The sequence below is a fragment of the Pomacea canaliculata genome, linkage group LG8 (genome assembly GCF_003073045.1).
Source record: "Pomacea canaliculata isolate SZHN2017 linkage group LG8, ASM307304v1, whole genome shotgun sequence".
Classification (NCBI taxonomy): domain Eukaryota; kingdom Metazoa; phylum Mollusca; class Gastropoda; order Architaenioglossa; family Ampullariidae; genus Pomacea; species Pomacea canaliculata.
Window position 1 is genome coordinate 27486496 of NC_037597.1, and position 23431 is coordinate 27509926.

The 23431-nt window shown below is 40.4% G+C and overlaps 2 protein-coding genes across 4 annotated transcripts in view; one reads left to right on the plus strand and one right to left on the minus strand.

The window, feature by feature from the left end:
• The first annotated feature begins 859 nt into the window (after positions 1-859).
• Positions 860-22424, plus strand: LOC112570888 (beta-1,3-galactosyl-O-glycosyl-glycoprotein beta-1,6-N-acetylglucosaminyltransferase-like). Of its 3 annotated transcripts, none has more exons than XM_025249592.1 (6): positions 860-988; positions 3979-4498; positions 19422-19601; positions 20211-20368; positions 20653-20878; positions 21347-22421. In XM_025249592.1, exons 2-6 carry the CDS (start codon positions 3986-3988, stop codon positions 21692-21694), a joined length of 1425 nt encoding a protein of 474 aa, XP_025105377.1. In that variant the 5' UTR covers positions 860-988; positions 3979-3985; the 3' UTR covers positions 21695-22421. The 3 variants fall into 3 exon arrangements, with proteins under 3 accessions (XP_025105377.1, XP_025105374.1, XP_025105376.1); XM_025249589.1 differs by lacking the exon at positions 860-988 and adding an exon at positions 2812-3154 and having other exon boundaries at positions 21347-22424; XM_025249591.1 differs by lacking the exons at positions 860-988; positions 19422-19601; positions 20211-20368; positions 20653-20878; positions 21347-22421 and adding exons at positions 2908-3154; positions 5138-5317; positions 6433-6590; positions 8519-8745; positions 9127-12101.
• A 999-nt stretch (positions 22425-23423) lies between these two features.
• Positions 23424-23431, minus strand: part of LOC112570429 (N-acetyllactosaminide beta-1,6-N-acetylglucosaminyl-transferase-like) — a 39629-nt gene continuing 39621 nt past the window's right edge. Inside the window, exon 7 of the mRNA XM_025248845.1 lies at positions 23424-23431. This exon is cut by the window's right edge and continues 235 nt beyond it. The gene's annotated coding sequence lies outside the window, so the exon portion shown is untranslated.

A 23431-nucleotide genomic window follows, 5' to 3' on the forward strand; every position in this document is an offset into this window, starting at 1 on the left:
GTGGACAGAAACATAGTTACACTGTATTGTGTTCAATTAAAATATACTAGGTCTGGAGGATGAAGTCTACACTAAAAAGTTCATCCATAAAAGATGGGCAAGAATCCCACCATGTCCCTGTAAACCTCACATAATTTAAGGACAAAAATACTCAGTTGACACAAACACAGAAAGACGGTGTTGCAGAAATATTTATCTGTGAGATTTTACCTTCCTAATGAGAGATCATTAACCCATCAAGAAGCCATTTCTTTGTTTGAACATCCTCATCATTTAGGATTGAGTGTGTTGGACTCATTGACAAACGGATTGAAGGAACGACGAACCAGCGAGTGGCTGTTAGGCAGACAAGGACAGAAGTCAGCTTGGAGAAATGCACCCCGGACCTTTACGACCACCCGTGTCTTCAGTCAACAAAACCTTCACACCCACTCACACCTGCTTCGCAACAAGTGTTTCGGATTATTTCATGAAAGGCATAAGGGTGTTTTCTAGAGAGGTCTGTAGTAAGCTCAGTATTTTGCCCTACTAGAAGCTTCGTTATTGAAACTAAGCAACATCCAGATGCTCTGCCAGACTACACCATGTACCTCTTCTCCTGTCTTCATAAATGTGTGTCCTCGGACTTTGAACTTACACAAGGAGAGAATATTCTCGTAGAGTTGGTCAATTTGTTTTCAGCTGTTTAGAGGATATTATTGGTGTTTACACTACAATGTTCATTCAACCGGGCATTGGCTTCATCAGGCAGAAACCAGCGCTCATAAAAGTAACAATACCTGTCAACACAGGCAGCGCGCAAACGCCAGAAATCACGTGACCTTCCCTCTATAAATAGGACAATATGGGTTGTTGTGCTGTCATCATGAGCTGAGAGATATTAACTCTGACATTGCCCCACCTGGGTTCGATACCTGCAGACTCCGCCATGACAGCTTTAGTGGGATGTCAGAAGGTGCATTTTCTTGAAGAATAGCTTGGAAAAACGGTGAGTTTGCTTGGTTTGCTCCAAATATGTCTTCCTGACTTTGTTTTGCAAGGTAACGTGACCTGTAGAGTAGATGGCGATTTCTGTGAGAGCAGATTTGAATGCGGATGTACAAAACACAATGAAATGTCCTTGTTTTCATGCAAATTACATTAGAACAGTTCTTTGTTCTTCCCTAAAACACACACAAGGACAAACACGTATGGACAGGTTTTTGTCCTCAACTGCTGCAGTTCCACAGAGCGAGAATGTTTCCGTAGAATTGGCAATTTTGTTTTAAACTATTTTAAGGATATTTTTGGTGTAGCATCGCGTATCCGGGGCCAGACCACAGAAGAAAGAACTTTTACCCGTATTCAGGATAAGAAGGTTTGACAATTCATGGGTGATGACAGCAGTGATGACTGCTGGGATACACTTCACATCATCAAAATAAGAATACCAGTTTAAAAAATAGTGGTTTTGTATCAACGATTGTGAACATATTGTAATCACATTGCTGCAAAATCTAGTTACAACTATCTGCTACCTTTACATCGACATTAAAGTGGTCTAAGTATTATATATAGTACATAAGTATATAGATAATATATCTAAAATATTAGTATGTTGTCAATATAGATAGAGCATAAGTATAACGGCAATCTATTTAAAATATAAATATTTTGACAAAATATACGGAACTTACGTATGCTAAACTCTGACTGAAATATAAGTATAACGACAATCTACTTGGAATAAAGGTATGTTGACTGTGTTTCCGAACCTTCAATCACAAACATTCTGTAAAATATTAATAATAAAATAAAATCCATATGTTTCTATAGACCAGACACTTAGGAGTGGAAAAAGGAAGAGGACACAGAGAAAGTGCACACAGAAATTGGCAAATTAATCCTGAAGGTGGAAAGGGACTATAACAGTTATTTTATTTTTGTTGAATGTGGCATATCCTCACCTGTAACGGTCTGAATTGTAATAGCGAGTGTAGAATATAAAATTGCTTTATGTTTAAGGAAATGCTTAACGAGAGATGTAAAGTCGTTTTGAAACTCATTGTATTTGAATACATAGGTAGCCAGACTCAGGTAAGACTGCGGGCCCGGGGAAGAGGATGGAAGTTCCCAAGGAGAATTTTCTACTAAAGTTTAGCTCTTGCTCGTCGGGTGCGTTGTGTAATGTCCACCTCCTGTTGTGTTATTTTTGCTATCACTACATACCCGCACTTAGCCTACCCTTGGAATCCACAAACAAAGCTTCAGAGGTATTGTTGTAATATATTTGTGGTGCACTGGGCTGTCCGTCTGTACTCTGGACAGTGAGTGGATAGGAGAAATACTTGTAGTTTCAACGGATAAATATTGTCATCAAGTGATTGTTGATGGATGAATGAAAGTGGAAAGGTTAAAGGAAAAAAAAAACCCACTAAAGCAAATCATGATTTCCAACTTTAAAGACCCAATTGGAAGTGAAGCGATTCCCTTGTGTTATTACATAACTGTCTATGACCAAGACGACAAAAAAAAAACTTTCAATCAACCTGTAGTGTCCATTCTGTATGGCGCAAGAAAACATGTCTAGACTAAATTATATGAACCGACGGGGATATCAGGTGACAAATTATTTCGCAATTACCTTGTTTCGTGATTCATTACCTAATTACCCCCAGCTGCATTAGTCTAACCTGGTCTTGCTGATTCAACAGGACACGTGACTGAACATGTATGAGCCAGCAAGTCAAGTTAACATTATTTGTCACAATATCCTGGAGTTCATTCAACACCTTTCTGCTTTTTATAATAACACAGGCAACACGCAAACACACGAATCTCAGTCAACATCGAGTTGCGGTGCAGTAGTCTGTCATCACCAGAGAATATTTGTGCAAGTGGCCAGGTGCAGACCTAATGTGAGGCGAGGCTTGACGGTTGTACATTTGATTACACCTCGACACCATTGCTAGAGTGAGGAGGGCAGAGAGCTGAGAGAAGTCGGCAAGAGTTGATGGAAGTAGGCAGTTATAGGCAGTTACAGACACTAGCAGGAGTTACATCGTGAACAAACTCGACACGGTCAGACTGGTCTTTAAATAACAACACAACAGTGAGGACAGGGGTGGCGGGCTCGAGTCAGTGTGCGCTGAAACATGAGGATGCGGGTGGTGAGGTAAGTTTTCACGATAAACCACCTACACTGTACACTATAGGACTATATTGTACACTGTAACACAACATTGTACACTAAAAACTGTATATTGTAACACCACACTGTATACAGTGTCACACCACATTGTACAACGTGCACTGTATATTGTAACACCACATTGTACAATGTACACTGTAACACTACAGCTGCTTACTGGCCACAGACTGGTCCCAGTTTGGTGCAGTGGACTGTGAGGGTAGCAGAGGTGAGTGTGACTGACAGCATATGGACGTTCTCACAGTAGACTTTGTGAACTGAAGCGAGCAGTTCTGGAATGGGAAGTTAAGTCGATTCCTGTCTGTCTGTCTGTCTGTCTGTCTGTCTGTCTGTCTGTCTGTCTGTCTGTCTGTCTGTCAAGATAGTATCGGAATGACAATGCAAAAATAAGTTAACGTAATTAAATATTACAAAAATGACAAGCACCTCGCCACATTAATTTCCCAAAGTTTGTTGGACATTCTGCCCTCCAAGCTATTGCGGGAAAATAGCGGTAAGTCATTGTGTAGTAAGCAAAATAGAAATATCTTAATTTTTTTAATTTCTCCTTTGTTGTTGCCGCTGAGCAGCGTTAAGGTCGCACACCTCCAGGTTCATTTGTCCTGCTTCGCTCTTCACTCAGCAGCATTTTCTACAGAGAACCTGTGATACCTGTCAACGTGGGAACCTAGTTGAGCATTTTGTTATGAGTCTATATATATATATCATTCTAAAACGTATAAAATGAAAGACAAGGAAAATTTGTAAGTGGAGCATAAACTTTCATCTAAACTTTTTTTTTATTGCAGGTTAGCAATGCGCAGGAAAACCATCGTGCTGTTAGTCGCCATCATCAGTCTTTGTGTAGTTCTGCTGCAGTTTGTTGTCAAGAGAAATAACCTGTTACAGTTTGAAATCCTCGGGAAGAATACGCAAGACACCAAAGAGTGGGACTCTGCAAACAAACCAAGACTTGAGCCCTTGACTGGAAGTGAAGAAAGTGGTCATCTGTCTGACTTGTTTCAAAACAAACAAAAGGAATGGATGAAGAGTGTTGTGCTCACTAGAAGCACCGCCCCTCTCCCGAAGGTGGATGCTGTCAACTGCACCAAGATCTGGCAAAACGATGAACAGGAACTGAGAGCTGCTCACGACTACCAACAGTCTAACGGGACACAACCCACCAAGAATGTCCGCCATTACTTACAGGAGACAGCCAACTGCACGAGTTATCTCCTCAATGGAGGCTTCCTGTCTGCGTCGGTTGACGAGAACGAGTTGTCTTTCCCTCTGGCATTTAGCCTGATGGTGCACTCTAATGTCGAGCAGGTGTGTGTCTGACAGCAAACACTAGTGTATGTTGCGATTCTTATCTATTATCGCCATCTTGTTATCATCATTGTTCTCTTTTCTCTCACTCGCTCTCCATTCCAAAATTTCAAAAACAAAGTTTTGCTGCAAGCGTTGCAAATGTTTTGAACAATTTAATTACTCCACTAAGGCTTGTGAGAAGAAGAGTAATCATCATTATCCCCATTTAATCACCTTGTTATCATGCACAATCCACACTCACTATGGGAGTAGCACGGACAAAGTATCCCGTAGCCAGCACGTGCTCTAACATTCTCACATGATATTATTTGTTCCAGTCAACAAGCATGTGGTACCCAAACTGAGCGATGCTTCATACTTAGTCACATTAGCTCAAAAGCCAAGGTCTATTTTTAACCTATGCAAAAATATTTTTTGAAATATCCTTATCACCAGGTTTATTAAATCTGTCCGGTATTGTCTGTGCTAATTCCTCAACGGATTCTACCAGCACAGTAAAACTGCACCTGCTGTCATTGTCAGTAAACATTGTCATTGTCAGTGAGCATTGTCATTGTCAGTGAGCATTGTCATTGTCAGTGAACATTGTCATTGTCAGTGAATATTGTCATTGTCAGTGAACATTGTCATTGTCAGGTGGAGCGGCTGTTACGGGCAGTGTACCGACCACACAACGTGTACTGCATCCACCCCGACAACAAGTCCAGCGACGACTTCCACTCCAGTCTGCGCTTCATCGCCGGCTGTCTTCCCAACGTCAACATCATCGAGCGCCCCCTGAGTGTGGAGTGGGGCAAATACTCCGTCTTACAGGCGGTAAACAACGGAGGGTGTGGGGTGGCCTGCTTTTTCTGTTATTAGCTCCACAGAGCTCAGGAATTATGCACTTGTCAACATCTTGTGTTCCATTATTGTCATTAACTTCATATTCAATAGTGTCAAACTTATTTTGTCAAAAGCTTTTAAGCAACTAAGTTGAAAGTCTGATTAAGTCTGGCCGTGACTATTTTTTTCGGACACGTTTTTTGCACTGACTTGTGCGCATGCACGAACTGCTCCACGTGGTTACTAAGGTGACAAACCTTGACCTAGCTCGCGTGACTGAAGCTTTCATTCAAAGCAATGAAAGTAAGAAATGACGAGGTGATGTGCTTCAGGACTGATGATAAAATTAAATGAGAAAGTTGTGACTTGTTCTGATGAACATTGCAACAGTTAGCACTGAGAAAGAACGAGTTGAAGACAACGAAGGTAAACAGATGTGGAACAGCTATATAGAAGACTACACCATCCGACGGCTCCAATATATACTCAACAGCCACGAGAATGATATTAATACTGAATGTGCATCGTAGACTTTTCAAAGTAGACAAAAATGTAGAATAGATTTTCAGGTAGAATTCCTTTTATAAATTAAATATTTATGACAACTCTATTTACTATACTTATCTTGGAAATCAGTTTCACTGTCCCATTCTCTTTCCCCCGTAGATCAAGTAGACACAGAAAGTAAGAGATATCTATTTTTTCTCAGTTTGCATCACAATTTCTTTATCATCTACCTGTCATGTACACGTTGAAAGAGCAGGATAAGACTGGCTTTAGTGCCTTAAGCATCAGTTTTATACATCTGTACAAATTCCTTTCATCAACAAATGAAAAAGCTTGTCAGTTCCCTTTGTTGTTGTTGTTGTCGTTGTTGTTGTTGTTGTTGTTGTTGTTGTTGTTGTTAAGCGAAATTGTCAAGCATATCGTGCTGAAATTTTTCAGACAAAGACAAAACATTCCTCTCCCATTTCTCTATTTCTTTGACGATTTGTTCCTGTAACAAAAGAGAAGAGCTAATAAACATTTATTGATGCATGTCTACAAATAGTGCTAATCTTCACGCTGATAAGATTTGTTCGTCACCTGACTTGCTTTTTTCCCAGGATGTAGAATGCATGCGGTTGCTATGGAAACACCCTCGCAAGTGGCGATACTTCATCAACTTAACAGGTCAAGAGTTTCCCCTGAAGACCAACAAGGAGATCGTTCGCATTCTTCAGACTTTCAATGGGGCCAATGACATCACAGGAACTCACGATAAGTCAGTTCTTTTTCTTCTTTTTCGTGTCCATTTTAAAAGGTCACTGAGTGTGTGGATATAGTAAGGTCATCTTTGCAAAGGTGTGTTCACGAGACAGGTTGACCATACAGACAGGTATTAACTGGTCAACATACTCCTTCCCTTGGAAGAAAAAGAAGACAGCGGTAAGCACCATACAAAAAGGAAACAGATTAGGTTGCTATGTGAAGATTTTAAGAGCAGTATTCAACATAAAACCTAAATTTCACTTCTAGGACTTGACAGAAATAAAGGGTTAGCAATTAAGTTACAGAGTTATTTAGCAACAGCCGCTAGTGGCAGTTCTCCTGAAGGATCTTCTGTTGTCAGTTCAGCTCTGAGAACTTCCCATTTTAACAATATTTACATGTTATATTTTAACCACGATTTTGAATGTCAAGGCAACTGAAATATTCTTGAAGTCCTTAAACAATACGATAAAATGTGATTAATGTCACAGATTTTAAAATGTTAATTATTCGAATTATTTTGTTGAAGACAGACTTACGTCCACATAAACTTACTCTGTACATGGCTTTGTAGTCTGTGAAGGGCAGGTAGCTCGCCCACTTTATACATTCCATTTATTGGCAAGTAACATTCATTTTCTTATTATTTTTGGAAGAAACAATATACCTTTTATAGCTGACCTCCGAGTCTGTATCAGTTCTGGCCTCACTTTGATCCTAATCTGAATACCTGGAAATTTGAAATGATAGACGCTGTCTATGCTCTGTCTACTTCAAGGAACAATGGTACATTTCATAATTTTGCTCGACAAAGTATCTCAACTTTCGTTTTTTGAAACATTAATTGTTACAGCACATTATTCCCAATTCGCAAGAATAGCATCACAAGCCATGACTAATACATCCTCATTCCACTGTCAGAACATAAATTTGTCTGTCATTTGACTGTAGAAATAATTTAAAGATGTCTTACACAGAGTTCACTTGTTGTGTGAATGATTTGGCTATGACTGTTGAGTTCTCTTGCTTAAACTTTTATTGGTTGTTATCTTGATGTTTGTTGAAAAATGTAGATTGTAGGAAACCTGAACAAAAACTGGAAACTGTAACTTCTTTGAATTTTGCTGTTTACCTGTTACTTCTTGTATTCGTCACATAAAGTCAAAGAACAAAGCTAAAAATACAAGACCATCAATAGTTTTATCCAAAAAAAAAATAATAATAATAATAATAAAATTGTGAACAAACAGTGCGATGTAAAATGTTAAATATTACAGGAAAATCACAAACAGCAGCTGATGAAACCTTGTTGGCTCATATTTAACTTACAAATAATGCATTGAAATATTATCAAAACTTTTATTTTTGAAAGAAGTGTGTGTTATTCATGGTTATAGATTAATCATATAGTAAACAAACCGAGTAATGATTATTCGAACATTAGCAAACGCAAATTGATATATATATGTGTGTCAGGATGTTTAGTTTTTGGCTGGCAAAATCATCATGAAATTTTTACTCCGCGTTAAGCGTATCAATTCGAATTTTACGAGAAGAAATGCAGGATGTTTAGGCAAATATTTCCCAGTCTGTTTTCATCAAAAAAATTTAAGATTTTTTCACTCTGTTAGGGGTATTCAGATATTTAGCATTTATACAATGGAAGGCCTATAAAGCAAAATTCTGCCTATTATATAGAATAAACACACACACACACACACACACACACACACACACACACACACACACACACACACACACACACACACACACACACACATATTCCGTTAATTCTTTAGATCACACTTTTAAGAAGTAACCAAACAAAGCGAGGTAAGCTAGTGCGGGTATTTTTATTTCCTGATGTAAGAAAGAATCGAACTACAGACATTAGGAGTCAAAGTCTTGTCATCTCATTCACCCCTGACCTGATGCTTTCAGACTTTTCCACTTCCGCTGGCAGAAGTTTCTACCGGCCCCCTACAATTTAACAATAAGCATGGGCTCCGTGCACATCACTGCGTCACGAGGGTATGTGGACTACGTCATCAACAGCCGTGTAGCACGTGACTTTTACCAGTGGGTCGCCCCGACCTTTATTCCCGACGAAATATTCTTCAGTACCATGAACTACAACCCACAACTGGGCGTTTCGGGATCACACACGGGTTAGTGATGGAAATGCTCAAAATGTTTTGGCGAAGATACATTTCCACAAATACTTTAGAACATTAACACAGACAACGTCTTTATCACGTACATATAACGTCTTTATCACGTACATATAGCGTCTTTATCACGTACATATTTGTAAAGTATCTATAGTGTCAGGTTTCTAACCTGCCTTGTCTGAGAAAAGTTATCAGTTGGTGCCAAATATAAACACAATGTAATGAACAGTTTATATATACGTGACTACTTACACACAAGCTACAAACAAACAATGGCTTTCTTCAAATCTTCCGCCAGATAAAGATTTGTTGTTGACAAAGTGTGGTTTAGACTTTTTAGTGCCCTGATATTTATTTTGTTGTTCTTGTCTATGAAAGGTGAGGTTGACGACAAGACGAGAAAACACTTTCACCGCTACAAAATCTGGTTGCACGGAGGTAATTACACAGGTGTGTGCGATGGCAAAGCTGTGCGGAGTATCTGTCACTTCGGGGTGGGTGACGTCCCCCGCATGGTTGCCTCCCCTTACCTGTTCGCCAACAAGTTTTCCTACGACTACATGCCGCTGGCCTACGACTGTGTGGAGGAATGGTACTGGCACAAGGTTCACCTGGAGAACATGGGGCAGGCGCCGGCACTGAACCTCACGCCATACGAGATGTCGACGATGGTGACGAAACGTTACGACGGACCCGTGAAAATCTGGGAGTGAGAGATACAATGACCATGATGATTCTTTACTTACAAAGGTGACGTCATAAGAATGAAGATAGACTATGTACAAAAGTGTCAATTATTAATATATATATAAGGGATTTTGAAGTCGGTTAGTCGGGATGACGACACTTCCCCTTACTTCGGCGCGTCGTCCTTCAGTCTACCCTGATTACAGGTTAATACTGTGTGGTCGTGGATACCAAAATACCTGTGTGTGTGTGTGTGTGGGGGGGTGTTTATAAGGCCCCTCAAGTCTAATCCTCAGCCCATCAGAAGCGTGAAGTTTGTGTAATGTTTGTGTGAATGCTCAGGCCGAGTTTCTGACTCCTAATCTTTACCCGAGAAGCGATTTACCTTTGCACAAGAAAGATAACTCATGGCAGTTGCAGGCCGTGAAGTTTCAGAGTCAGGATATTTACTTTGTTGTACCCAGCGACATCCACCCTAACCTTATGCATTTTTGCTGATGGGAAGTTAGACTGTCGAGAAGGACCCTGAATATTCATTTTTGTTGTATTAAAGTATTTTAACCAAGGTGTTCACTTGCTGCTGTAGAATAAGTTGTGTGGTTTGTTATCTTTAGGTTTTTATTTATTTTGTTTATTTTATTTCATTGTGTAAGATTAAGTATGATTACACATCTGGACAATCGTTTTGTTAAAAGATTTTTCCTGGAACTGTGAATTTGTGTTCCACACTAACTCTCCTTACCTTGACACTCACAGGTTAGCAACACGTTTCACTGTTACAAAGTCCTTACTCACCCATTTTAGTGAGTGAATCTTAGAAAAATTACTTTGCACACGGAATATGATATACAGCGGAATGTGCATTCCAGTCACCAATTTCATTGTACCTAAATTCTGGCCTGAGTTTAAAATGTCCTTAACATCATGGTGTGATTACTGGATTACCTGTGGATGTCTTTTGGTCTGTAATTTAATTCACCATGGAAAACTTAAGCACTGGGAATCATGGTGTCAGACCCTCTACCTCGGCTCGAACAGGAAACTAAAAGAAAAGTTTTACACAGATTCTCTTTAGGAAGTATTAAAATTTTCAATGCAGCTGTCAAAGATTCATGTGACTTACGATCTCTTTAATAACAGGTTTTACACAGAAAAATGAATAGCCTTAAGAGGGTTCAGCAAGTTTGTAACAAGTTTTAAGCACTTTACTCGAGTTTCTCTCCTTTTCCATGTTTATGGGTGGACCTGAAGTAGCTCCACACTCAGCTCTTGGCATTTGATTTATTTCTGGCTTTGGGAAACTCCACAAAATGGAGAAAGGCTGATTGAAAACTGAAACCCAGGCAGTTTTCAGTGAGTTATGCAGTAAGTTGAATATCCTGTGGACTCAGTTCATGTCAACCAGTGTTTGGGTATGGCAGATGCCATGGAATGCTTGAGTTTTGTTGTTATTTTGTGAGTTAGATGGATTTGTTTCATTTTATGTATGATGTGTTGGGTGCTCATCCCAGAGACAGGGAATTCAGTGTATAACTTGTCCCCTAGTGGAGATGTCAGTGGTATTTTGTTTGTTTGATTGTTTCTATGGGCTAAGATAATTTGTGAGTGTGTTTGTGGAATATATGTGTTTGGATTCTGGAACATTAGTCCCCAGTGACTGTCGGTACAGAGGAACAACAATACCCAGTGACTGAATTTAAGAGTATCATCCGATTAGTCATCAGTGAAAGCAGTGTTGTGCCGAATAATAAACTTTAGTATATATATATCCTCTATATATACAGTCGGTATATACTCTCTCTATAATTTTTATATAGAGTCCGCTCATCATCATCTTGAGTAACGAACATGCTATAGTCTCTGTATATAGTTTTTATATTCTCCATTTTAGTTTCTATACACACTCCGTTCATCATCTTTGGTATTATTTCTCTATGTATATACTCCATGGTCTCTACACAGTCCGCTCAGCATGTGACATGAGATAATGATGGCCTGTGTGTCAGCCTTTTGTTAACATCTATTTACACATGATGGTAGGCTTTCAGAGAGTAAACAGCAAATTTAAAAGTTGCAAAAATCCGGCTTCGTGTCTGAGAACTACTTTCAAAAGCATTTTTTTCATCATTTATAAATACATTTTCCCACCCAGGTGCAGATTCCTGTAAGAAAGTTCTAGCAGCATGACTTTTTCTCACTGCAGAAGTCTCACCACAAACAAAGCCAAGTAACCCCCGTGGTACTGTCCTACTTGCTAGTTCTTTATACACATCATTCCAGGGGAGGAAAGCATGGTAAATACGGAATTTACAAACGATTTATTGAGATCATCTAATTACAGTTATCTATAATATTGTTCTTCATGGTGATATATGGCAGCAAGCGATGTTGTGGGACTGGAGGGAGTCATTGGAGAAGAGTATGGCTTAATTAGTCTTTTAAAATTATTTTGCAACTACTCTATCTGTATAGCAATGGAATGGAAGTAAAAAGAATACCTTTCTTTGTCTGTTTTATAAACGTTCACACAAACACTCCAACATTTAACTTATTTTTGCACTTATTTATGCATTCCAAGTTTAACAATGTATCTCACAATTATATATGTTGGCATGTATTATAAAATTCTATTAGATAAGTATGATTGTTTCTGATTAAATGGTGGTTGAAATGAAATCTTCTTGTCTTTCTACCTAGCTTCAGCAGGAAGAGATGAATACAAGGCATAGATGCTCCTAATCTACATATGATAGAATAAAGTTTGCCATAACTGTCTTAAGAGCAATGATAGTATCACTTAAATAGTGAAATAACAGCAATTTAAATTGGCTGTTGGTTTTCCAAAAAAGTAGTTACATAAGTGTTTGTTAAAGTTCAAATTATAAGTAATTGCTCTGGTTGAGTTTCTTCAAATGGCTGGAATATACATATAACACACTCATTTATTTACACTAGTGTGTTCTGGTAACTTTCTGCAGGTAACATAATGACAACTGTAAAGTCACATATAATAAAAATGTCTTACTTTAAGGCATGAAGAAAAATTATGTTTAAGAGAATTCAAAATCACAAGCATAAAAAACATACACACACATAGACCATGCAATTTATTCACATAAAACAGAAAATTATACAGATTGTGTTAGGGACACAAATGCTAGAAATATGTAAATACTGCGCAGTATCCACACAAATGTAAGAAATATGTACATCATTGCGAGATTTGTACATGGACCAAAGCAAACAATACAGGCTGGTGATCCAGCCAAGAGATGTGTACCACTGTGTAATATGTGCATCAGCAAAATAAATTGTACAGGTTGGGAAGGAACAAATACAAATTCACACGAAATACAGAAAATATAACACGGTGGTGGAAGAGAAATACTAGAAATATGGATGTACACATTACATACGGGGTTAGGTCCTACACGTTAAGCCTGCTTGGAGAAAATGAAAAAATAACCTTTCCATCTGAGATAATCTATTGTTTCATCATTTCACATGAAAACCATGGTTAGAATAAACACATAACAGGAAATCCCTATTGGCATCATGTTACCAATTATAAAGTGATGTCACTCCAATGAATGTAATTTTGAAATCATCCAACCCCAATTATCTACAATTATTAATTATATATCTACACTATATTAGCTTTGAGGAAAAATTAATGCGCCTTCGCCTAAAGGGCTTGAGGGTGGCTGCATTTTGTGTCCATCCTTCGTCTTCTTTCTGTCGTTGCCGGTGAGTTTCGTCGATTGCGATGTCCACTGTTCATCTGTGTTTTTGTTTTGCTGCCGCTTCTGCTCGAGACTTTTTTTTTTTTGGTTCCTGCAACAACATGATTTGGTCGACTAGCGTTTTATTTTCGTTTTGTTTGTTACAGCTTCTTTATAACTGTTTGTTAATAAGTGTGTTATGTGTCTGAAGGTGGGATTTGTTGTTATTTAATCTGTATTTTGTAATTACTTGTTTTGTAAAGCGCATTGAGTGGACTCTGTTTTAATATTTCTTTAATCGCAACTGAGGGAACGTGAAGTGCATTCCAAATTGATACTGAGATCAATACTCATGCCAGGCCTCGTTCTGGTTTCAAGATGGCGCTTGTGTGCAAAATGTCCCTAAGGTCGTAAGGGTCTTCGCACTCGGGATTCGCGACACGCTGCTGAGATGTTGAAGCTAACTCTGGTGATGGTCTCAGGCTCGCTGCCTTGTGTGGCAGATGGTAAACACTGACGTCATCATCACCAGCAGCAGCGACCACCAAACTGAATGCCGCTGGTGCTGATGTTCTTCTGTCCCGTTGTGCCGCTGCGCTGCTTCTGTGTAGAGGCGAAGCTTGGGATGAAATTATCCGCAATGAGCAAGTTACCTCGATCCTAATATGGACGGGAAAATTCTCTCGTCTATCTTTATTTTAAAAAATTTCTCTGCTGCTAAGTGTTTATTTCTGTTATCTGATAGAGCCACATCCTTTTGCCTTCTCATGTAAAGCCGGGATGTCCAGACAATGCAGCAGATACTTATGGCGATAACCCCTTGACCTCTGTGTTTGGCACCTGCAAGCTGTACCATCAATGGCAGACTTGCACAATAATGGGAGTGCTGTTCTCACGCTTCAAGGCTCTTATTGATAAGAACTTCACTGCAGCTACGCCCAGCATATGAATCGCGCGCGCGCACACACACACACACACACAGACACACAGACACACACACATAGAATGAGGCTACAGGATAAAACAACAAAACTTCCCCCTCCATGACCCACCTAGAACTAAGACCTGAAGTAGCCATAATTTCTCCTTCTAAAAATAAAACCCCAAAAACGGAACCGCACTCAAAGCGCTCCTCGGCAGCCATAACTCTAAATTCCAAACAAAAAGGTATTTCTAATACGGAGGAAACGCGTACTCGCATATCCAAATGCTCCAACATGCGCAGCCTCTAGTCCGACAAAAAAAAAAAAAAATGGGGAAATACGCAAGTCACCCACACGGCTTGTGCTAATGTCCGGCGGTCACCCGCTCTCCACAACAGAAACGGAAGCACACTCCCGTAGACACTAGAGGTCACAGCTGAATACTGTATTTCTCCAGCTCCCGAACTTTCCACAACTCCCGGTGGTCACTGCTGGCATCAACTCAACATCAGAACCAGCCTCTCAGTGCCCCCGTCTTGTGGTCAGTCGTGGCTGAGCATACACACGCACCTTGCCTATTTGCACGGTCTCCAACCGTTTTCTCTCCAAAACTCTCCGCTCCTCTCAGCGCCTTGGTGAGAACTGCCACGAGGGCCGCTACGCTCTGGGGTCACGACCTGTCTCCCAGGGGCTGCAACCAATGGCCAGCGCCCACAGCACTCAAGCCGACGTCGCGTGACGTAGCAAGAGCATGACGTCAGGCGCTGCTACAGTCAGCGAGAGAAGGCCTTGACCTTTCCCCGCGAACGGGATAAAAATAATCTGAAAAAAAAAACGTCAACCGTCGTCTGCTGCGAGCTAACTTTCTAATAAAGGGGCGTCCCCAAGCACTGAGAGAATGGCAGGCAGAGAGAAATATGGCACGTGACAGAGAGGATAGCACAGTCAACTGATGATAAATAATGTGCTGATAACGCTGAGCGGGGACAAAGGAGGCGAGATGAAGCTCAAGTGGCGAGTCCAGACAAGCAGGCTATGACAGACGTTGTCACTGCGCATGCGCAAGTATTGACCCCTTCGCTGTAGATGTGACGTGTGAACAACGGCTGCAGCTCCTGGACAGAAGACACCTGCTGAACACGCCGAACTACACGTGAAGTACACAGATTTCATAGTCCACAAAGAAGAGAAGTTTACGCCGGGTAGAAACTGTGTGGGGGTCACTGTGACAGTTCAGGTGTGTAGAGGACAGGAGAGAGGTTGGAGGTAAGTGGAGGTGTCTTCGCTGTTGCTGTCATCTATTTTTAATGAAATGAAAAAAATAAAAAAAGCTAGAAATAACAGAGTGAAAACAACGATATTTAAAAAGTAAGCGAAAGTAGAAGTCATTTTAAAATCGGATTTTAAAGGGTTCTCTAAAGCTCTGTGTGCGTGCATGTGTTCGTGCGTGCATGTGTTCGTGCGTGCGTGTGTCCGAGTGTGTGTGTCTCCCTCTCCGCACGCTCCATTTGTTAGTCATCTAAAGGACATTGTATTGTGTACACATTCTGCTCATACAGTGTGGGAGACGTGCATGATGGTAATGGTAGTATCTCAAACAAAGACTCGCATAGCTGCTAGCTTCCCGTTACTCTGAACTGTAAACGGTGTTTATTTTGTTAGGGTATCCGGGTGGGGTTATTATCTAAATAGAAAATGTCTTTTCTACCTATAACAATGTTTTGAATAAAGTTGATTAGAGTAGGGACAATCAACCGTAACTGGTCAAGCTGTCACCACATTGGCCTGTGACTGTCGCGACACCCCTCGAGCTACCTCATTCAGGACCGGTGTCCAGTCGGTGGCAGCGAAAACATACGCAAACCCTTACGTGGGAAGCCTTTGTACCCCTTTTTGTCCAGCTCAAAGCCGGTTATCGTCCAACCGCCCCTCTTTAGTAATGTCTTTAGTACCAGCTTCGGGAGAGACAGCGAGAGAGCTAAGTTTTTAAGGTCACTTTTGAACATACTTGTGAACTATTTCTGTAGATATATATTCTTCTGTTATTACATTCTTTCATTCATACTAAAGTATTTACTGAGTGATTGTGTTGTATGTAGCCGGACTGACCCTCGCTAAATGTGCTTCAGTCTATGATGTTTACAGAAATGTAAGAACTGAAAACTCTACACCGTTGTTTATGAAAAACTGAAAAGAGAGTCACTGCAGTGTCGGAAGTAACAGATAAGAAGACAAAGAAGGGAATGAGGACTGGAAGGGAATGTTTCAGTCTACCTGTATGGCAGTGGCAACCTATGGGTGTGCAAGGCCTCTCTCACCTTGTTGCACTGCCTTGTGGGTAGAACACTTGACTGCAGATGATCAAAGCAAGCTCATATGTGTCCATCTGTTCGACACTAACAACGTGTCCCTCAATCAACAGCTAATTAATGTTTTGACAATAGTAGGCTTTTTCTGGAGATTTCATGTCAAACTAATTTCTCTGGAGGCGGACAGTTTGGGTACTACGTCACCCGCTGTTGCTGTCCGTCTCGCGCGACCAAGTGATGGGGTGGAAGGGGATGCGGGGTGTGAGAACAAGTACTGTCAACGGTACCCGCTGCCCGCTACATGTAACTAGGTGTGTGGGCGAATGCATGTATTCACAAAGTATCCACTGTGCGACTGGACCCACACAAGACCTGTACAATCTCCCTAGGTAGTAAATTTCTAAAAATAGCACCTAGACTTGTATTCGTGTAAGTATTCGTATGTTTGAAGAAAACTGCTGTAGTGAACTAGTAAGAACTTATAGGGGGTGAGGGTGTACAGAAACTGCTGACTCGATATTTGTGAGTCAGTATTTTTCATGTTTAAAATTTTTATGCTTTTATTTGTTTTTACACCTATGTTTTACTTCTTGTGTGTTGCTAGAGACCATCGGCTTTCCTTGTTCAGCTTTCTATCTACTGTATTTTACTAGATCAGCCCATAATTAGAGCATGAAAATACAGCACCTTAAAAATGTACAGTGGTGAACAAAATAAAACGCAATCACGTGACAGTCCTATTTTATTAACCCTCTGTGGATTTTGATAACTCGTTTAGAAATGAAAAGATTTAGAAAAGGGCAAAAAAATTTTTGTTTTGGGGTGCACTTTAAATTAGCTCGTGAAATTAACCCGCAGAGACACAATATATCTGGTAGAACCCGATAAATATTAATACATCTGATCAATTCTTGGTTTCCAGGTGAGAAATGCTGTGGAAAAAGATAACCTTTGCCCTTGTTATCTTGTGCCTGACTGTCGTTGTGCTTCAGACCTTTGTTGTCAAGGAGTATACACTGTTTGACATCGTCACATGGCCGCACACACAAACAAACGTGTCCCAAAGCAACTTTAACAACTTGACAAAGCAGACACAGAAAGAAACCAGCAACCAGCAGCTGAATCAGCAAACCACCGACAGTAAACAGGATTTGTCGGACCTGCCAGAGTCTGGAAGCATCCTAGACAAGCAAGAAGTGTGGATGAAACTTTTATTGCAAAAGAAGTACAACCCCGTCTTCCCGAAGGTGGATGCTGTCAACTGTACAAAGATCTGGGAAAACGATGAACAGGAACTGAGTTCTGCTCGCAAATACCAACAGTCCCACGGGACACAACCCACCAAGAATGTCCGCCATTATTTACAGGAGACCAGCCGAACTGCACGAGTTATCTCCTCAGTGGGGGCTTCTTGTCGGCCTCGATTGACGAAAACGAGTTGTCTTTCCCTCTGGCATTTAGCCTGGTAGCTTATGTCAGTGTCGAGCAGGTATTACATCATCATCATCATCAGAGTCGTCATAATCATCATCGTCATCGTCGTCGTCGTCGTCGTCGTCCACCGTCTCTGTCTTCTTTACGTTACGACTTTTTACATTCTTGTTCCTGTCCTTACACCAGAGCAGGCAACACAAGGACTTATCTCTTTATCATCGACGATTTGACATTTGCTCTCCTAATTGTGTCGACTCTCGAGTCTTATCTGACTGAAGAATACTGCTTCCTAGATAACATGCGAACGTAAAAGTAACAGGCTATTAGGAGTGGGATTTTTTTTTTTTTTTTTTTTTTTTGGTATTATCGATGTAACCAGCAGGTTGTGCTGTAATGTCAGTAAAAATGAAAATCTGGTTCACGTCGAAAGGTTACAGACCAGTACGAATCTCAACCAGTGCTAGTGATCAGTATAAAGAATGAAGGAATAAATTTACAGTACAGTACACAAACCAAAAGGAAAGGAAACACTATGCTATTTACGACAACAAATGATCTGACATTGGAGGGAAACGATCAAGAGAAATAACTTGGGCCGGGGTTTTTGCGCCATTTTCAAATACAAATTGAATTCGGGTTGTGGCAGAAAACAGGTTTAAGACCTAATATGGTGCAGACCGTTAACATTAGTTACAAGCAGATTAATGTTGATAGTTCGGTTAGATCATGTCACAAACCCACTATATAGTTTAATTTTAGGTGGGAAAGGAATAGGAAGTGGAGAAGCAGAGGGGAGGGCGAGCTGAGTCATGAAACGACCAAAGTTTTAATTAAATGCAGTTGAAAGGTCGAAATGTGAAGAAAGGGGATGGAGGTCTCTCCCATGACTGGGTCGAGGACGTGATGGTCTCCTCGATGTGTAAGAAAGAAAAGAATTGAACCTCTTGAGTGGTATTTTTTCTGTCCAGGTTTATTTTATTTCTATGTCTTCTGGCTATCTGGTTTTCGTTCGTCGGCTGTCAGGGGTTGGATCGCACCGAGCTTCGGGAAGGGCAGTGGCTTAAGTGTTCTTTTGAAAGCGAGGCTTCGTGGGTTGTGTGTCATCGGAAGTGAATGAACACTGGAATTTCCACTGGAGGGAACTGTGTTAGGGTGTTTGAACATCGTCTTTGTTTCTGTATATATAAACGTGTAATATTTTAATTGACAGTGCCTGGTCCAAGTATTCGACACAAGGAATTCATTGTCGTTGAATTTAAGCCCGAAGCTGAAGGTGATGTGGTACATCACTCATGTAGTGCGACGTTGATACAACGGCTTTTGAAATGAGCAAAACGTTGAATGCCAACCCTGTATCAACGTTCGACGGTTGATATTTCTAACGTTACATACAACGTACTCATGTTACCTGGGTGAGTCGCACAACCACTTGAGAAAAGGAACAGGAAGAAACTGTGCGTCTGATGTGCGTCTTCATTTTGCTGGAAATGCACATTGCTATTAACCCTCCTTCCTCTATATTGTAACTTTAAATTAATTTTATATATTAATCTCATTAATATTCAACATTACAAACGACTCGCATTGCCGGTTTTCAGGTGGAGCGGCTGTTACGGGCAGTGTACCGCCCACACAACGTGTACTGCATCCACCCCGACAACAAGTCCAGCGACGACTTCCACTCCAGTCTACGCTTCATCGCCGGTTGTCTTCCCAACGTCAACATCATCGAGCGCCCCGTGAACATCGAATGGGGCAAATACTCCGTCTTACAGGCGGTAAGAAATATGAGACTACCTGAATTCTGTAACTGCTCTACAAAGAGAGAGACGGACATCCTAGGGTCAGCTCGTGCAAACACTCGGCTTTACAGGCGAGCCTAACAAGGGTTAACTTGGATCTCTCATAGTTTATATGTAAATGTACAATAATTTTAAAATTAGTTGTCACAAAAAGCATACCTAGCATAATCCCGAAAAGAGATTATATTGTGCATTGGATATATTTGTTGTATTTTTGACTGCTGCATGTTAGCCAACACGCAATGCAGAACTTATTATACTTATGATTATAAAGCTTATCACAAAATTGTGTGTGTTAACGCCTTCTATTTGAAATTCTGTAAAACAAATATAAAGGTAGTTTTGAATGTTGTTAGTCATCAAACACAAACGTCCTCTATGTCAATGGATATATTGCTTTGTATGAGCCTGTATGAGCCGCACACACACAAACCACACAAAACACACCCCCCCCCACACACACACACACACATACACACAAGTACACAAACACACAAACCACACGCGCACACACCAGGCCACGACCGTAACCTTGAATTAGATAACAAGATTCCATGTTTCACTACATAAAATCTTTATTTTCAGGATGTAGAATGTATGCAGTTGCTATGGCGGCAGGCTACCAAGTGGCGATATTACATCAACTTAACAGGTCAGGAGTTTCCACTGAAGACCAACAAAGAAATCGTTCGCATTCTCCAAGCTTTCAATGGCGCGAATGATATCACTGGAACTCACAATGAGTGAGGTCACCCTTTCTTCCCGTAATAGACTCTCGGTACATCAATATATAATACAAGATATCAAACTCATTCAAAACAAAATCAAAATTTGGTATTTATTGACACAAGCGTGCAGTGTACACAGCTTTCGCAGAAAAAGATGCAAAAATTAAACTTTCTCATCTTATTCGTGATGCACAATCACAAAGTCTGCTGGATGCTAGTCACACAACTCGCTCACATTACTCTTATTTAATTATTGAGCAATTCACATATTCTTGTTATTTCTGTTTTACACTTTACAGAATTTTCCACTTCCGTTGGACGAAGTACCTGCCGGCCCCCTACAACGTAACGATCAGCAAAGGTGACGTGCACATCATTGCGTCACGAGCGTATGTGGACTACGCCCTCAACAGTCGGGTAGCACGTGACTTGTACAAGTGGGTCGCCCCGACCTTCATTCCCGACGAAATTTTTTCAGCACCCTCAACTACAACCCACAACTGGGCGTACCCGGGTCGTACACAGGTAAGTGGAGTAGTGCTTTCGTCTTCTTTATACAAAACATTTTGAACAGTAATGTTGATTGATTGATTGATTGATTGATTGATTGATTGATTGATTGATTGATTGATTCTGGTGTTGAGTGTACGAAGCCTAAGATCGTGTTTCTAAACTCACCTTCCATCAATTTTACCATTCCATGATTTATCAAATGATATAGAAGGCGTCAAAAGAGATTGCTGAGCTCCGTCATGTACCCGGTGTGTCATAAACACAGTGAACCCCTTTCATGTCCCTGCCACTATACCTGTAGACTAGGTACCCTTTTCACCTTTACACCTTCGCCGCTCGCTTGCCTGTAGCAGGCCATGGACTAAACGTATCAACTAATTTTTCGCGTATCGTAGCCTAACTTTATGTCATCTGAATGCTGTGCCCGGAGTCTGGGGTTACTTTGACTAATTTGTTTGTCGGCTTGTTTTTAAACTATAGGGAACCTTACTGACAACAGAGAACACTTTCACCGCTACAAAATCTGGTTGTACGGAGGTAATTACACGGGTGTGTGCGACGGCAAAGCTGTGCGGAGTATCTGTCACTTCGGGGTGGGTGACGTCCCCGCATGGTTGCCTCCCCTTACCTGTTCGCCAACAAGTTTTCCTACGACTACATGCCGCTGGCCTACGACTGTGTGGAGGAATGGTACTGGCACAAGGTTCACCTGGAGAACGTGGGGCAGGCGCCGGCACTGAACCTCACGCCATACGAGATGTCGACGACTGTGACGAAACGTTACGACGGACCCGTGAAAATCTGGGAATGAAAGAAAGGGTTAGGTGACGGAGGAACACGCACAATTCATATTTCAAGCAGATTTCAAAATAGCTGTTCTGTGCTGTAGATGCTGTAACATTGCAATATATTCGAAGTCAAATGAGACTTAGCCAGAGTTCGCCACGCTTCATGTGACTGCCCCTCGTATTGCAGAGACTTTATATTCAAAAGTTGTTTCCCTTCGCCTCACAGGTTGAGGGGATGGCTTCCCTTGATTTTATGTTTTATGATCGTGCTTCGATGTGGATAAAAGTGTTAAACCTTCGTGTTAACATGTGCTTGTGCTGTGTTTTCTTCCTCTTTTGGTTTACCACTGGCGTGTTTATAATGTCTATAATGTATACGATGTACATAACGTAGATAATTTATATGATGTATATAATGTATATAATGTTACATGAACTGTTTAGATCTATTGCCTGAATCCACTCCGCCATGTTTCACTCGCTTCGGCAGCGACCTTCAGCTGCACTGAACAAACTGAAGTGATGATCGTCCTCTTGCAGTTTCATTTGTTACCATTTCTTCTTATTCTATAGATTACTCAATATCTCCCAGTATTCTCCTGATGTCACTGACCTCATTGTCTGGAGTCGTCCCTTTACTGCCAGCACTCAGCGAGTCCTCGGCTTGTTCTTCCTTCTACATCTTTGTTATTATTGTGTGATCTTGTTGTACATCTTTGTTATTATTGTGTGATCTTGTTGTACATCTTTGTTATTATTGTGTGATCTTGTTGTACATCTTTGTTATTATTGTGTGATCTTGTTGTACATCTTTGTTATTATTGTGTGGTCTTGTTCTACATCTTTGTTATTATTGTGTGATCTTGTTCTACATCTTTGTTATTATTGTGTGATCTTGTTCCACATCTTTGTTATTATTGTGTGTGATCTTGTTCTACATCTTTGTTATTATTGTGTGATCTTGTTGTACATCTTTGTTATTATTGTGTGATCTTGTTCTACATCTTTTTTATTATTGTGTGATTTTGTTTTACATCTTTGTTATTATTGTGTGATCTTGTTCTACATCTTTGATAATATGTGTTATCTTGTTTTTACATATTTGCTACTTTTGTGTGATCTTGTGCTACATTCTTGTTACCTTTTTGTTGACTTGTTCTACATATTTGTTACTTTTTTGTTTACATGTTCGACATCTCTGTTACTTTTTTGTGATCTTGTTCAGCGCAATGAGTCCGCCTTTAGCAGAAATATTGTGCTTTATTAATTCCCACTTCTTAATAATAATAATAATAATAATAATAATATAATAATAATAATAATAATAATATATTGGGTTTTTATTACTTTAACTTTGTTTTAATGCATGATTTTGTTTAAATAAAATTAATAACAAAAAAGTTCAGTTTTCTACTGTTCAATAAAAAGTTATCGGACTTAAATAATAAGTTCGGCCCGCAACCATGTGTATGATGAGATTTGCGCCCCCCCCCCCCCCGTGTGATTGAGTTTGACACCCCTGCCCTTAGTACCCTATACCATATCTCTCGGAAGTAGACTAGTGATAGCTGACAACGATTGATGGCGAAGACTTGAGTTGCAAAGTCTTTCTCTCACCCAGCAGATTTTCAGAGTTCGTTGGCGAAGCCCCTATTTTGGCTCCAACACAATGTTGGCTTGGGCTACACATGCACCCGATTGGTCAGTCATTCTTACAACCACGCAATTGTTCATGCACGTACACAAATAAAATATCAAAATACACAAAATACACAAA

Bases quoted from the DNA above. Each gene is read 5' to 3' on its own strand.
- LOC112570888 (XM_025249589.1), top strand. From the start codon at position 3,135: ATGAGGATGCGGGTGGTGAG. The intron at 4,499-19,421 runs GTGTGTGTCTGA...GCCGGTTTTCAG, and splicing joins TGCACTCTAATGTCGAGCAG to GTGGAGCGGCTGTTACGGGC. The intron at 20,369-20,652 runs GTGAGGTCACCC...TACACTTTACAG, and splicing joins ATCACTGGAACTCACAATGA to AATTTTCCACTTCCGTTGGA.